Source organism: Barbus barbus (assembly GCF_936440315.1).
Source record: "Barbus barbus genome assembly, chromosome: 12".
Lineage (NCBI taxonomy): Eukaryota > Metazoa > Chordata > Actinopteri > Cypriniformes > Cyprinidae > Barbus > Barbus barbus.
Genome location: NC_136740.1, coordinates 7,800,778 through 7,816,660, shown reverse-complemented (window position 1 = coordinate 7,816,660; position 15,883 = coordinate 7,800,778). Strand labels below are relative to the sequence as shown.

Genomic DNA, 15,883 nt, shown 5'->3' with positions numbered 1-15,883 from the left:
ATGCAATCAGTTATTGCTCACGAAGTCTGTCCTTCATGTGCATGTACTAGAGATGCACGGATGAGCTAAAATGTCACCCAAATCCGCTGCTTCAAATTATCCACCCGCACCTATATTTTTCTCTGATTTAGATAACCGACCCGACCCGCACCCTATCGTCACATTACAATGATTCTTAGACTAATTCTTAGTTTTGCATGATGATATGATGAGTGGATGGTGCATTTTTAACAGCAGATTCAGTGACGTGAGTGAGAGCTGATCTGCGCATCACTGCACACGTCTGTGGCGCGTTACGGCTCCACGGCCACTGGAGCTGATCCCGGCCGCTCTAGTCAGTGCTTGCGTTTATACCAGCCGCACTGCTGCACGTTTCCTAAGCATCCCAAAATCTTGTGGTCTCGCGAATCCATTTGCTACGCTCCTGGTGTTATTTGTGCACCGCGTGGAGGATGGAACAAAACCTCGTCGGAGCCATAAGGTGGTAACGGTAAATTAATAGGCTAATAGGATAATAGGCTGCTTTTAAATGAACATTTAAGTATAACACAAAGTTCTTCTTTGGCCAGATTATAGCCTACACTTTCTTAATAGCATAAACACAGGCTTTACTCCCTTCAAACTTTATCTGGAATGTCACTGTTTCTGTCACTGCAACTTCCCGAACAGGCGAACACATAAACAAGTGTCTGTATGCCTGATCAAAAAGAAAAGAAAAAAACGCACTTAAAACACGTTCATAATTTAGAGAATATTTACATCACTAATGATTTATCTCATCCACCCGCAATTAATTAGAATGTATTTTTTTTTTATTACCCCACCCACGGGGCCTACAGATATAACCGCCATCCTCGCATCACTAGCATGTACCCATGCCTTTATCAGTTAACATGGTTGCATGCTTTAATGTCTATATTTTTTTTCCTCGAGTCCTGCTCACAAATGAATGTTGGCTGCCATTGCTTTTTTCTAGAACTACCTAGATCAGCGATTTTCAAAGTGTTCTCTGAGCCTCCCCAAAACTGCAAATGGAGTACTCTTTTATTCATAGTTACAGGAATGCCCAGCTGCAGGGCAAAACAAAGCTGTCCTCCTCTGAATGCCATTCATTTTTACCATTCATTTTAAGTACTAATGTAGCTAGACAGTGATATTAAAGGACAGAATTCAATATATACCTCATTGATGATGCCAACTATGTGCAGGTGAACAGATACACCCAGAATATGAACACAATGCACTAAATTGCACATTAAGCATTTTCCAACAGAAAACCATTACAAAGAAAATGCCTAATATGGCCTAATGCATTAAGACATCTGTTCATATTCTGGGCTCATCTGCTTGCCTGTATATAATATGTATCATCAATACGGTGTATTTTTAATTGGATATTTTAATAACACTGTCTTATTACATTAAACCATGTTAAGCATTTTTCATGTTAAGTGTTTTAGAATGTCTTACAGTTTTTTATTGATTTTTTTTCTTAGTGATTTTTGTGATTTTAATCAGGTGCCGTTTGTTTACACATTTTTGTTGTTCTGCTTCTGAGAGGTGATCTAAATATTCATTGCTTGAAACAAATGGAAACATACGGGTCTCAGTGCAAGTTACATGACAGAAAACTATGATTTCAGCTGATTACTTAAATCAGCTGGGTTAAATAATGGAGACATCCAAACATGTGCTGTGCTGTGGAGGCTCAAGGAATGGTTTGGAAACCCCTGGCCTATAGATTATGACGTTTCCATTTCCTTTTATTGGATCAAAGTGATTTGTCCACTTGCCTCTAAAAGTGCTTTTGCCTTCTGCTCAGATGTAGGTTTTCACCTTTAATCTTTTGCAGTTGCGTTCAAAAAGTAGGGGGCAGAGGGCATTGAAAGTGACCCTAGTAAGAGGATATAACCTGGAGTCAATGTGGCTCTGTCTGTTACAGAACAAGGTGGAAGAGCTCAATCAACGACTGAGACAAGTTATTGATGGTAACTAACTTCCCTTCTCTTTGGACTGGTGTAGTGATGCTGAATGAGCTGTTTTGATGTACAGTTAACTTGCACTGTGATTTAGCTGCTATGGTTCATAATGAAATTCCAAGAAATGCAAAAGGAGAAATTTTGTAGTATACACTATATTTTCGGGAAGTCGTGGCCTAATGGTTAGAGAGTCGGCCTTGTAATCCAAAGGTTGCGGGTTCGAGTCTCCGGCCGGCAGGAATTGTAGGTGGGGGGAGTGAATGTCCAGCGCTCTCTCCACCCTCAATACCACGACTGAGGTGCCCTTGAGCAAGGCACCGAACCCCCAACTGCTCCCCGGGCGCCGCAGCATAAATGGCTGCCCACTGCTCCGGGTGTGTGTTCACGGTGTGTGTGTGTGTTCACTGCTGTGTGTGTGCACGTTGGATGGGTTAAATGCAGAGCACGAATTCCGAGTATGGGTCACCATACTTGGCTGAATGTCACTTCACTTCACTTCACTTCACTTCACTTCATTTTCCATACAACGACCACAGCTGTCAAACAGTATGATGTAAGAATCTAGGAGTTGATAGTTTGACTTGTGTGCCATTATCTTTTGGAGTCATGGGATATGTGACAAATTTATTCACTGATAATTACGATGCTTTAATCCAAAATTACCTACATTGCATTCAAGTATGCAAAGGCGTTGCTACAGACAGACTCTGCTGTTTGAACTACTACCCACCAGAGCTCAAATAGTGCCTAAAATTCCTTTTTAGAGCCCCAATCTTCACTTTCATTGTGTGGGAAAGATCAGGGCATTGCAGAATTTTTCATTTTATGTTCCATAGAAAAAAAGAAAGTCATATTTTTTTTTTTAAATAACTCTTCCCTGACTTGTTCAGCCAAAAATGAAAATTCTGTTTTCATTTACTCACGCTCATGTGGTTCCAGATGTAGTAATATTTTGTCACTTTTTTAATATTAAAAGATTGCTCTTGCCTATTTTTTTCCTTTTTAGACAACAGGAATCTTCCCTACGGTCGGCCAGCAGTCATGTTCCGCACCAAGTACTACATCCTTCATCATAGTGACTACATTAGTGGCTACAGTGAAGCTTTGTCCATGCCTCTCTGGACGTCTTATACTGTATCTAAACAGGTACAGTTTACAAAATTATGTTGGTCTGTTGTCAGTTCACAAAACAAATTAAATAAATAAACGGTTGACTGTTGTATTATAGTCTAAACCTGACTGTGTGGATGTTCTGTTGCAGGTAGATTTCACCCCTCTGACTGAGGCTCTGAGTAACTGTGTTCGGCCTGATATTAGAGTTCCTTCAGCCTACAGTCAGTCCTGCTCAAACTACCGCACAGACAAACAGATCTCCTACAGCTTCCTCTATCCACCTCGTGAGGTTTCCTACTCTCTCTATAGTGTGCAGCCTAGCCTCAACTGTTTCATATACCAAAGCTAGGCCAGTTCCAGGAGCTTATATATACCTTAAAAACAGACATAATAGGTCACCTTTAAAATGAAAAATAAACCGAAAAATCTCAATTGATAGCACTGGTCAAGAACAAATATTTCTTTTTGTCTAGACTGAGTCAGAGCATTGTCTTTAGTACACAAAATTGTCAGCAAAATGCAAGAATTTTGAATACAATGTTTTATAATTTTATGTTTGTCTAATTTTTTCATTTATAGAGTTGTCCTCCTCTCAGGAAGTGAGATATGATGCCGTTCTCATTACCAACACTGTACCAATGTACCCAGCATTCAAACGTAAGTGCCCGTTAAATAACCTATATGTAGTTAAGTGTATATTCATGACTTTATAACCCTCCTACAGTGTCATAAATATATCAAAAAGCCTCCATAGCGTAATGTGAGGTAAACAGCAAAGATAACAAGCTTTTCAAAACAAAAAGAAAAGTAAAACTAAACTGGCTGTCTCTGACAGGACTTGCATGTTTTTTTTCTACAAGAATGTTCACCTTCTCTGGTTTAAGAAGCGATCTTTTACTTTAGTTTGAAAACCAAACCCTATATTACACTCAGTCCGCTGCACGCACCTTTGCGCTCGTGCTGCTGACCCAGTGAGTATAAACCAGGCTCTACCCACGAAGCGCTCGTGCTGAAAGCGCCTCTCTTCGCGTGATCAGTGAAATCTGACTCCTGCTACAATATGCCACATACTATTGGAAGCCAAACAACCCAAAATTGCAGTTATGTACCATTTTAAATTTGAACTATTATTAAATAGGATATAGGTATGTGACCCTGGACCACAAAACCAGTCATAAGGGTAGTTTTTCTTAAAAAACTAATTGATATTTATACATCATCTGAAAGCTGAATAAACAAGCTTTCCATTGATGCATGGTTTGTTATGATAGGACAATATTTGGCCGAGATACAAATTTGAAAATCTGGAATCTGATGGTGCAAAAAAATCTAAATATTGAGAAAATTGTCTTTAAAGTTGTCCAAATGAAGTTCTTAGCAATATATTACTAATCAAAAATTAAGATTTTGATTTTGATTTTGATTGAGATTTACTAAATATCTTCATGGATGATCTTTATGGCTACTTACAGTAATATCCTATTGATTTTTGGTATAAAAGAAAATAATTGATCATGTTGACCCATGCAATGTATTGTTGGCTATTGCTGCAAACATACTTTTCGTGGTCCAGGGTCACATATATGAGATTTTTTTTTTACTCTAAAGACCAGGGAACATCCAAGGTAATGTTATTTAACTTTAACAATGCAATTTTATATAATGGCTACGTTTACACTCCATATTAAATAAATAAAATGTAATTAATAAAAAAAAAAACTAAATTGGGGACAGTGTATGTAAATTCAATGTGATGTATTTTGAATTTTGCACTGCATTGTGTTTTAGGGTTATCAGAAAACAAAACCCATGAAAATTAACCATGATTTTATTACACTAACCATTTAACCATATTTGTAGTTCAACTGTGGTTAAAAAAATGACAATCAATCCATCAAAATCAATCCATGGTTACTGCACTTTTACTATAGTAAAACCATTGTTAATTTCCGTAAGGTAAAATTAATGGATAATGTCCTGGCAGAAACATATCAGTAAATTTGACTCTTTTTTTCAGTATAGCCTTATCATATGCTACAGTTACACAAATATTCTTGAATGTAATGAAATCATAAAACATTTTAATTATAAGAGGACAATGGAAGTTTCTGCTTTGAACATGTTGCTACTAAATATAGACTATATGTGCTTCAAAGTAGCTAACACTACTGTTAATGTAGTAATATGAGAGCTATTAAATAAAATAAATGTAATAACTGATCTTCATTATGTTAACTTGCAGGGAAAAACATGAACTTCTTATGTTCGTGCTGCGCTGGTGAGATTATTTCAAGCTGCGCTGTCAGTTCGGTGGTGCTAGCAAAGATGTCCTCCCTGCGCTGTCGAGTCAGTCGCGACTCTTTTCCCACGCTTTTTTGTCCCACTTTTGGGTTGTTTGGCTTCCCATATGCCGCAGCTCTGCAGCGCGCGCTGTATGAAGCAGACGCTTTGGAGCAGCGCAGACCACGTCAAATTTGAACTCGCACACTCTCAAAAAATGTTGGAAAACTAGAGCCCTGTATGTGTGTAATCAAATTCTAGCGACACACTAGGCCACACTGCACATTCTATAGCTTTGACCAGGGATCTCCATCCTGTTCCTGGAGAGCTACCATCCTGCAGACTTCAGTTCCAACCCTGCTCCAACACTCCTGCCTATAATTATCAAGTAACCCTGAACAACTTAATTAGCTGGTTCAGGTGTGTTTGATTGGGGTTAGAGCTGAAATCTGCAGGACGATAACTCTCCGTCTCGATAGGGAGCAGTTAAATAATCGTAATGACACCACACAATAGAGGATTTTTTGGACAAAAAATCGTGTGCGACAAGCCTCGAATAGCCCCCCCCCCGATCGTTTGGGGGTGCAAATCGGGCTTAAAATTGGTGTTAAAATCATCTAGTGTGTGGCCAGCCTTAGGAGAGCTAGGTTTGCGAGGTTGCAAACTTTCGAAGCTTACCCGGTACAGTGGGAAAGAAACAAGAAGTCATTTGCCTTATTAGAATCATACCATCAGAAAGTAGAGTTTTAAATGGCCCCGAGGAAACCCTACAACAAAAAGTTATAAAACTACATTAAGTGTGCATGTGTTTCTGTGTGTGCACACTCACCCTTGTAGGTGAATTTATTTGTACGTCTGTCTGTGATTTGAAAGCAGTATGTGCGTGTGGCCTGTGGTAGAACTTTGAAAACAGGCCACAGTATGAGAGCCTGTTTCAGGAAATGTACACACACGTTGTATCCCCTCATAGGAAATGAGACACTTACACAAATATTCACAGAAAACATCATTTAGATGTAAATAAAATTTCCTTTTAACTGTTCAAATGGAGTCCCCACATGGAATCTGCCTCACTTGAATCTATAAATTTCTACATGGAGGGTTTGGCAGCAGAGGTGAAATAAGAAGGCAGTTATAGATTCTGGGTCTGCTTTAGATTAGCTGTGCTGGCAGTTAACTGAGCTGCCACCCACATAGCGACACAACCCTTTAAATTGTTTATATACTACAGCAGAATATGTGCTCTGTTTTTTGTGTTTTATCCTCTCTTAGTACTCTGTGAAAAGTGGTAGCCTGCAGTTGTTACCTTAAAGAACTATTTCTGTCTGATTTAACTCGTAAAATAAAATGTTGGTATAAATGAACCTATTTAGGTTGATTTAGCTACATTCATATTTTTGAGAAAATAATAATAACAACAATAAAAATAAAACCAGTTAATTTTTTAAAGATTTCTTTTCCCTTTTTATTGTAAGAATTACAGTAGGATTGCAACAGCACACTTTAAGTTAATAATTAGTGAGCATGTTGATCCTAAGAGAGGTGATACATTAGTTCCCCGAGAGGGAACCTGCGCTGCGTCCTCTAGAGAACAATTTGGGGAATGATGCCAGCATGTGTGAAAACTCCAATCCTGTTGGTCCATGTAGTTTGTGACATCTTAGGCGAGTGTCCACAAGTATAAAAGGGCACCTGCTGAACACGTCTCTAACTTTTGTTGTCTTCAGGAGCTGTTTATTTGCAAGCGGTGTGTACTATTTTAGTGAAACTGGGCGAGCGTTTCAAGAATCATTTCAAGTATTCAACTTGTGCGTTATGTCCCTGGGTGAGGAGCATGCACGTTCAGTGCTTGAGGGCTCTGAATGCGTGCATTGTGAGAAATTCACTCTGCAGAAGCTCAGATCACATTTATCTCTTTTCTCGAGGGAAGAGGTGCAAGTGTCTGCATCTTGTGGGTCAGGTCCCACTGCTGCTTGAGGCATGGTGGAAATTCAGCTTGTGGGGATCACAGGTCAAACTCTGGCCGCAAGCTCGATCACTCTATCAGTCATCAGATCCCGATAGCATTCTGCCGGGCTAATCTTGTCAGGATGATGATGAAGTGTAGATGTCTAGTGAAGTTTAGATGTGTTTGGTGACGACAATGAAAATGTGAGCACTGAGTTGTCACTGGCCACTCCCAGCCACGCATACGGAATATGCTGGAGGTGATGGATCGTGCCACTAAGCGACTCGATCTCGCTTGGTTGCATGAAAGGCCTAAGCATGCCCGCGGCCAACTAGATGAGTGTTTTCTGGCTGGCCTTGATCGTCCCGCCCCCAGAAGTCTTCCGTTTCTCCCAGATCTCCACTCGGAGAGATCTAAATCCTGGAGGAAACAGTATTCATTCCAGTTACATCTCTTTCAACATGCTGACTATGATAACGTTGAGGGTGTGGCTGAGTGTGGATACACGAGGATGCCCCCTGTTGAAGAGACATTTGCGCATGGTGAATCATCATGCTTGAATTGCTTGGCGTATGTAGCAGTGGGTCAGCAGGGCTCTAGACTCATTCTTCCCACTGGTCGCACTTGTGCGACTAACTTTCTCAGTTGGTCGCACGACCCACATCATTTGGTCGAAATTTCTTATTTATTAACATTTGATTAATCAATGCATGCTGATGAACTTTTATCATAGTTTATAGTTGTATGGTAACGAAAGTGTTCAACATTCAACCCTTTCTTTTTCATCAGTATTATTTGTGATTTAAATTTTGTGAACAGGAATTCCTCTTTTTACTTTCACTTTCACTTTCAAATTGGCGATCTTGGTATCACGCTTTACATGCTTTACCTTTCACTTTTTAAGACTAAAACAAAAGATGGATTCATTGTGATTCTTAATTAAAAAGCACAACAACAATAAAACAGAACGTTACAATGACAAACTAGCTTACATAATATTTATTAACAAAAGCGAATAAGACGAGGCATGGCATAGGACACATCACATGCTGTATTATATACCGACTAATAAATTACAGAATGTTTAGCAAACACTGAGGAATCAAATAATAATAATATAAAAAAAATTGAGGAAAGCCTCTATAGCGTAACGTGAGGTAAACAGCAAAGATGACAAGCTTTTCAAAACGAAAACAAAAATAAAAGTAAAACTAAACTGTCTGTCGCTGACAGGACATGTATGTTTTTTCTACAACAATACCAACATGTTCACCTTCTCTGGTTTAAGAAGCGGACTTTTACTTTAGTTTTAAAACCAAATCCTCTGTTGCGCTCAGTCCGCGGCGCTCACCTTCGTGCTCGTGCTGACGCAGCGAGTATAAACCAGGTTCTACCCATGAAGCAATCGCACTGAAAGAGCCTCTCTTCACGTGATCAGTGAAATCTGACTCCTGCTACAATGTGCCGTAGCTCTGCAGCGCGCGCTGTATGAAGCAAACGCTTTGGAGCAGTGCAGACCATGCACTCGCACAAGTGCGACCACGTCAAATTATTACTCGCACACTATCAAAAAATGGTTGCAGTCTAGAGCCCTGGTCAGGCTGATGGAGCGTTGCACACCAAAGCGGAGTTACAAGCCTCATAGGAAATGACTTGCTAAGAGATTTGGATAAGGGCAGAGGTTTGTCTCCTGAGGTGGTTGAGGAGCTATGCTGCTCTACAGATCTAGCTCTCTGTGCCACCAAGCAAACTTCTGCTGCCATTGGTGTTGAATGGTGGCTACAGAGAGGCATCTGTGGATCAACCTAGTGGCCATCGGGAAGAAATCTTCCTCTAGGTAGGATAGTCTGTCTATCGCTGAGGCTCATAGACAAGATCAGATGTCTAGCGTTGCTAACTACACCCCTCTTCCCTCTAGGAGTTGGCAATTGAAGGCTAACACTAACAGAGGGAAAAAGGATCTCGGGGACATGCTAGATAAGAGATGTGGTGATCGCCAGCATCCCAAGGCTGGCACTTCTTGATCATTCTTTTCCCAACCTCTCCTTTCTCCCCTCTCTAGTGTTATGGCCAATGCTTACATCAGGCTCTGATTCCTGATTAAGGATATTTTAAGTGTTATTCTATGTGGAACAATAAGATTGAGTTTTTAGCACATGCTTCAGACACCGATCATGCTGGCAGCATTCCCCAAAGTGTCTGCTAGAGGACGCAGTGTCTCATTCCCTCTTGGGGAAACATGGTTACATGCGCAACCCAAGATGTTTCCCTATGCAGAAAGTAGTCTGACACCCCGTTTAAGGTTGAAACCTCCCAAAAGAAGTAGGAGCACACATCTGAGGTCACGTTCTCTAACAATCCAATTTTTCTTTTAACAATTCATGTCTGTCTCCATCGCTCTCTTATTATCTTTTTTTGGTTGTTTCAGGTGTGTGGGGTTATTTTCAGAAATCACTTGTGAAACGTTATGCTAGTGAGAGAAATGGAGTGAATGTGGTCGTTGGACCCATCTTCGACTATGACTACAATGGTCTTAGAGATTCAGCAGAGACAATAAAACAGTAAGTTGTCTTCACAGTCTTAGACTTCTCGATTATAAATTAGTCCTTTTAAGTACACCAGCAGTTGACAGGTCTTTGGGTCAGTGTTTATATTAATGTGAATGACTCAACATGCAGCATCAGCAGTCTTTGCTGTTTCTGGCAATGCTGTATTCACAAAAACAGTGTGTGAGTAGAGAGAAATTCTGTGCACCTAAGATGGTGTGTGTGATCAATGCATGCATATCTCTGAGTTATCTGATCCATGACTAGTTGACACAAAAAGTGGTCCTAAAATATGAAGGTTGATCAGTAGCAAAACTCGAGAGCTTGTTGATCTGAATGTGACAACTTGTCATATTAACATTCGTATTTGTAAGTTGAAATTTACACTCACAGCTCTGATCTGAAAAGCTGAATCTTTTCAATTTGCACACACAGACAATAATCGAATAATCGAAGTTGCAGATTAATAGTTACACGTGTAGAATGACATTCACATAAACAAAATGACACACACAAACGTGTGCTTTTGCGCTTTACTTCAGTTTCGCTGTAAAACCTCAAGTCAGCACTTACAACCTCTCAGATCTGGCAGTACAACTTCAAATCTTAGCGCTTTGACTTTTGCTACTCCTTTTGCGGTATTCCTGTAGCAAAACTCACTTGTGCACTTGTAAAAGCAGACGTGAGAGCTCAAGAGCCGGGGGCGGGGCTGGGCTGCGAATGAAGACATTTTATTGGTCGATGCCTGGCCAATGAACAACGCCAGCCATCTCGACTTGCCATGCAGAAAGAAACATGTTTTTTTATGTATCGGTTATTTTTAAAACACTGGAAACTATTTTCATTGAATATCCTTAGCTTTTATATGATATTAAGACAGCATTCATCTTGTCATACAGGTATTATCTGGTAGACAAATAATGCAACATCCTTCATATTTATATTCTACGGCACATTGCAGAGTAATATCACTGTACCAGAGTTGCGACATAACTCTGTTATTTTTATTATTTTTGTTTTTTAAAAAATTATTTAAACTTCTTTATTGGGTTAAAATCCTTATTTGCTTGTCACTAATGACCCTTTTTAAATGGAACATAAAAAAAAAATCTAAGTTATAAAAATTGAGTGTTTGATAATGTCTAAATGTACCTTAAAAAGCAAAACCTAAAAAAATAAGCAGTTATGAACGGCAATACTGTTTTGAGCGACTAGAGTCAAGCTAAATAGCCTACATGTATTTATTAAACAGCCATTAGGGCATCTAGTGGTTAAACCATGGCATTACATATGAATATTATCTTTCTGGCCACCAAATACCTCTAATTTGCCTCTTTGCACTGGAAAACATTTTCTCTATTTTAATCCTAAATACTACACTAATTGTATTATAAATGATAAGCATATGTTATAGGCCTTTTTTAAACGGTCATTCATGGATCATAATTATTGTGCCTATTATTTGGTAAAATCTCCTCAAATTAACTAAACAGAACTGAGCTAAAATGTTGTACAGTTATTTTATTGGTTAAAAGTTACACTTAAGGTGTTTGGTAACATTTGACTGCCAAGGAGCATGAGAACAATGCTGTCTCATTCCCCAGAATAAAATGATATTGTAAAGTGTAGTCAGCGTAGTTATCAATGCACAATCAATTGTTTCTCAATGGCTCTGGTAAAGCTATATTAAATATGTTATATATAAATATTATATAATTATATATTATATTATATATAAAGCGATATTACTCTGCAATGTGCAGTAGAATATACATATGAAAGATGTTGCATTATTTGTCTACTAGATAATACCTGTATGACAAGATGAATGCTGTCTTAAAATCCTGTAAAAGCTAAGAATATTCAATGAAAATAGTTTTCAGTGTTTTACAAATAACTGATATATATGCATACAAAACATGTTTCTTTCTGCATGGCAAGTCGAGATGGCTGGCGTTGTTCATTGGTCAGGCATCGACCAATAAAATGTCTTCATTCGCAGCCCAGCCCCGCCCCGCCCCGCCCCCGGCTCTGAGCTCTCACATCTGCATTTACAAGTGCACAAGTGAGTTTTGCTACAGGAATACCGCAAAAGGAGTAGCAAAGGTCAAAGCGCTAAGATTTGAAGTTGTACTGCCAGATCTGAGAGGTTGTAAGTACTGACTTGAGGTTTTACAGCGAAACTGAAGTAAAGCGCAAAAGTACACGTTTGTGTGTGTCATTTTGTTTATGTGAATGTCATTCTACACATGTATAACTATTAATCTGCAACTTCGACTTCAAAACACGGGTGTTTTGATTATTGTCTGTGTGTGCAAATCGAAAGATTCAGCTTTTCAGATCAGAGCTGTGAGTGTAAATTTCAACTTACAAATACGAATGTTAATATGACAAGTTCTCACATTCAGATCAACAAGCTCTTGAGTTTTGCTACTGATCTACCTTCATACTAAAATGTCCGTGAATTTATATAATCCTTCAGTCTGAGTATGTAACTCTTTCTTTGTTTACAGGTATGTCAGTGGCTCTGTGCAAATCCCAAGTCATTACTACATTGTGGCTACTAGTTGTCTGGATTACACACAGACTGTTGATTCCTGTGCTGGTCCTCTCAGTGTGTTCTCTTACATCCTTCCACACCGATCAGATAATGAAGAAAGCTGTAATGTAAGCTCTTCTCTTCTCTTCTCTTCTCTTCTCTTCTCTTCTCTTCTCTTCTCTTCTCTTCTCTTCTCTTCTCTTCTCTTCTCTTCTCTTCTCTTCTCTTCTCTTCTCTTCTCTTCTCTTCTCTTCTCTTCTCTTCTCTATCATGCTATTGATTACCACACGTTTATAGTAAATATATTTGTAAATATTATACGGGCAGTCTGACAGTGCCACTGTTACAATTGATAGTCCTGTAAATATGAAAATATTTAATATCCAGCTATTCAATTTCTGCTAATAAAAATAATTACCAGTCCCACCTGCCCCCGGTTACATCTATGTCAGCTTTAATCATTTTTATAGTCTCTAGTGGTACACAGTAGCAAGTCAGATGTGGCACATAGAAAATGGGATTAAATCACCCCCATATGCATATTTAATGCAGAATTCTGCATATTTAATAGAGTTAGTTAAAATTGTGCAGGTTTACTGTACAATAACAGGCAAGAACTGCATTGTGATTTTTTAACATACTTCTCATCCAGAGTTTAGAGGACGAGACAAAGTGGGTCGAGGAGCTGATGAAGAAACACACAGCACGTATACGAGACGTGGAGTTACTTACAGGACTGGACTTTTATCGCCGCACCAGCAGGTCCTATCAGGAGATTCTCTCTTTAAAAACTTACTTACACACATATGAGAGTGAGATCTAAACCCCTGCATCCCAGCATTAGCATTCATTACCCTACATCTTATCTGTCGGGTATGGAAGCATATGTGTAGCAAAATTCAATTTGCAATGTAAAATGCAAAATGGCAATGCAATATGTAAAATGGCAATTTATTTCTGTATTTAAATTTACATTTTCCCATACCATATTTGCAAAATTTAGTGCAAAATGAAAATGAAAATTCAATTATATAATTTAAATTTGCCATTTTCTTCACTAGTTTTAATATGCATATTAAAAACATATTTTATAGCGTTATAAGTTGCAAAATTAAAACGAAAATGTATTACCCAAATTGATTAGATATGTTTAACATGTCCAAGCAAAAACTGTAGCAAAATTTTCATTTAAATGCTGTTTTTCCTAAATGCTTAACCAAACGCTTTTCACCTGCCTGAACATCTCTCACCGTTTACACTCGGATTGATGCACATAAGCAAACACACAGTGCTATTCTACACTTATTTACTACCGTACCTTATATTTTATTACTCTTTTATTTTTAATCCTTAAAATAGCGCGTGTTTAATCCTCCGTGGCACCTGAACAGGGACGTGGAGAGAGTTCCTCAAGGGCAGGGGCTCAAATGTAAAAAAAAAAAAGGGGCAATGTGAAAAAATTATAAAAAAAAAAAAAATATATATATATATATATATATATATATATATATATATATATATATATATATATATATATATATATATATATATATATACATTTATATTTTTGATGACCATAAGTCACTTATGGTCATCAAGCCTGCATTTATTTGATCAAAATGTGAATATACTTTAAAATACATTTTATGAAATGCTGATTTATTGGCAATGTTGGAAACCTGTCATACTTTTTTTCAGGATTCTTTGATGAAAAGTTAAATAAGAACAGCATTTCTTAAAAATATAACTTTTGTAACAATATACACTACCTTTCAAAAGCTTGCGGTCAGTATTTGTATTTTTTTTTATAAATTCGTTTTTTTCTACCAGGAATTGTTAAATTAATAGAAACAGTGATAGTAAAGATCGATATTGTTAGAAAACATCTCTATTTTGAATAAATGCTGTTCTTTTTAACTTTTTAATTTACCAATGAACCCCAAAAAAGTATCACAGGTTCCAAAATAAATAAATAAAATTAAAATAAAAAGCAAAACATTAAGCAGCACAACTGTTTCCAACATTGATAATAAATGAGCATATTAGAATGATTTCTGAAGGGCCATGCATTGAAGACTGGAGTAATGATGCTGAAAATTCAGCTTTGAATCACAGAAATAAATTATATTTTAAAGTATATTGTTTGCTTATGTGCATCAATCTGAGTGTAAACGGTGAGAGATGTTCAGGCAGGTGAAAAGCATTTTGGTAATGATGAATAGCGTACTGTTGCCGAGCCCCGACTTGATGTATTGATTGACAGCTAGGGGGCGTGCTCAGCTCGGAATGCATTTTCTAATCCACAATGACTTACACTATATTCATCGCGGGGTATTTAATGAAAATGCAATTTAAACGTCATATATGTAAGTGTCAATGCATTTAAGAAAAATTAAATATATTTAAATCACCATTTTGCTACCCTTTTGCAGCACCTTTGGCTCAGAATGCATTTTGAAACTCTCACTGCATTTTGCTACAATTATCACGCGCTATCACGATGAAAATACAATCCCAAGTGTCTTACCCCTAAGTCTAAATGCATTTAGGAAAAACAGCTTTTAAATGAGAATGTTTCTACAGTTTTTGCTTGGACGTGTTAAACATATCTAATCAATTTGGGTAATACATTTTCATTTTAATTTTGCAACTTATAAAGCTTTAAAATATGTTTTTAATTTGCATATTAAAACTAGTGTAGAAAATGGCATATTTAAATTATATAATTGAATTTTCATTTTCATTTTGCACTAAATGTTGCACACATGGTATGGGAAATGTAAATTTAAATACAGAAATACATTGCCATTTTACATATTGCATTGCCATTTTGCAAATTGAATTTTGCTACACATATGCTTCCATAGTCAGGATGCAGAAGTAAGGTGTATATTTTTATACAAACTATCATATTTATTGTTCTTTTATTACTAATCCTAATGCTATTTTTTACATTCTTCTCCTTTATGACAGTGACCTATATGCATGAGCAATTGTTTAATGAATTGTGTAATAATACTTAATGTTTCGACCTGTGATGTTTGATATGCTGAATGTAACAAAATTAAAAGATATCTGTACTGTAAACTGTAATCAAACCTGTTCTGTTGTGACATCTGTGAGGTGTTTTGTTTGTTTTTCAATCCATTAAACAGTTTGCACAGTTCTGGTCATTTTTTATTTATTAATTTTTTTGTTAACAACCGTTTTTTTTTGGGAACAGTAGCACAAAACAAAAAGCAGCTGTACAAATCCAGAACCCACCCCTCGGCAGACCCCCCAAAAATAATAAGACAAATAAATGAACAAAATAAAAATAAATTAAACAACAATAATAAAAATAAATTAATTAATATTAACAGATAAATAACAAAATGATTTTTAAAAAGATTTTAGAAAAGATGACAACATCAAAAGCCGAATGCCACAAATCCACAGCCTTCACACTAGATCCATGTATAGTTGAGAATTCCATTGA

The 15,883-nt window shown here is 37.4% G+C and overlaps 1 protein-coding gene across 2 annotated transcripts in view; it reads left to right on the top strand.

Annotated features, from left to right (window-relative positions):
- The window catches only part of enpp2 (ectonucleotide pyrophosphatase/phosphodiesterase 2), a 46,767-nt gene extending 32,908 nt beyond the window's left edge, over window positions 1–13,859 (top strand). The window contains exons 19-25 of one of the 2 annotated variants that reach the window (XM_079429839.1): window positions 1,943–1,988; window positions 2,986–3,125; window positions 3,241–3,376; window positions 3,672–3,749; window positions 9,749–9,881; window positions 12,380–12,533; window positions 13,058–13,859. In XM_079429839.1, coding sequence (XP_079285965.1) covers window positions 1,943–1,988; window positions 2,986–3,125; window positions 3,241–3,376; window positions 3,672–3,749; window positions 9,749–9,881; window positions 12,380–12,533; window positions 13,058–13,228 — 858 coding nt within the window. In that variant the 3' untranslated portion in view covers window positions 13,229–13,859. Of the gene's footprint in view, window positions 1–1,852; window positions 1,989–2,985; window positions 3,126–3,240; window positions 3,377–3,671; window positions 3,750–9,748; window positions 9,882–12,379; window positions 12,534–13,057 lie in introns of both variants that reach the window. The other variant, XM_079429838.1, reaches the window with a different exon arrangement.
- The last annotated feature ends 2,024 nt before the right edge of the window (window positions 13,860–15,883 follow it).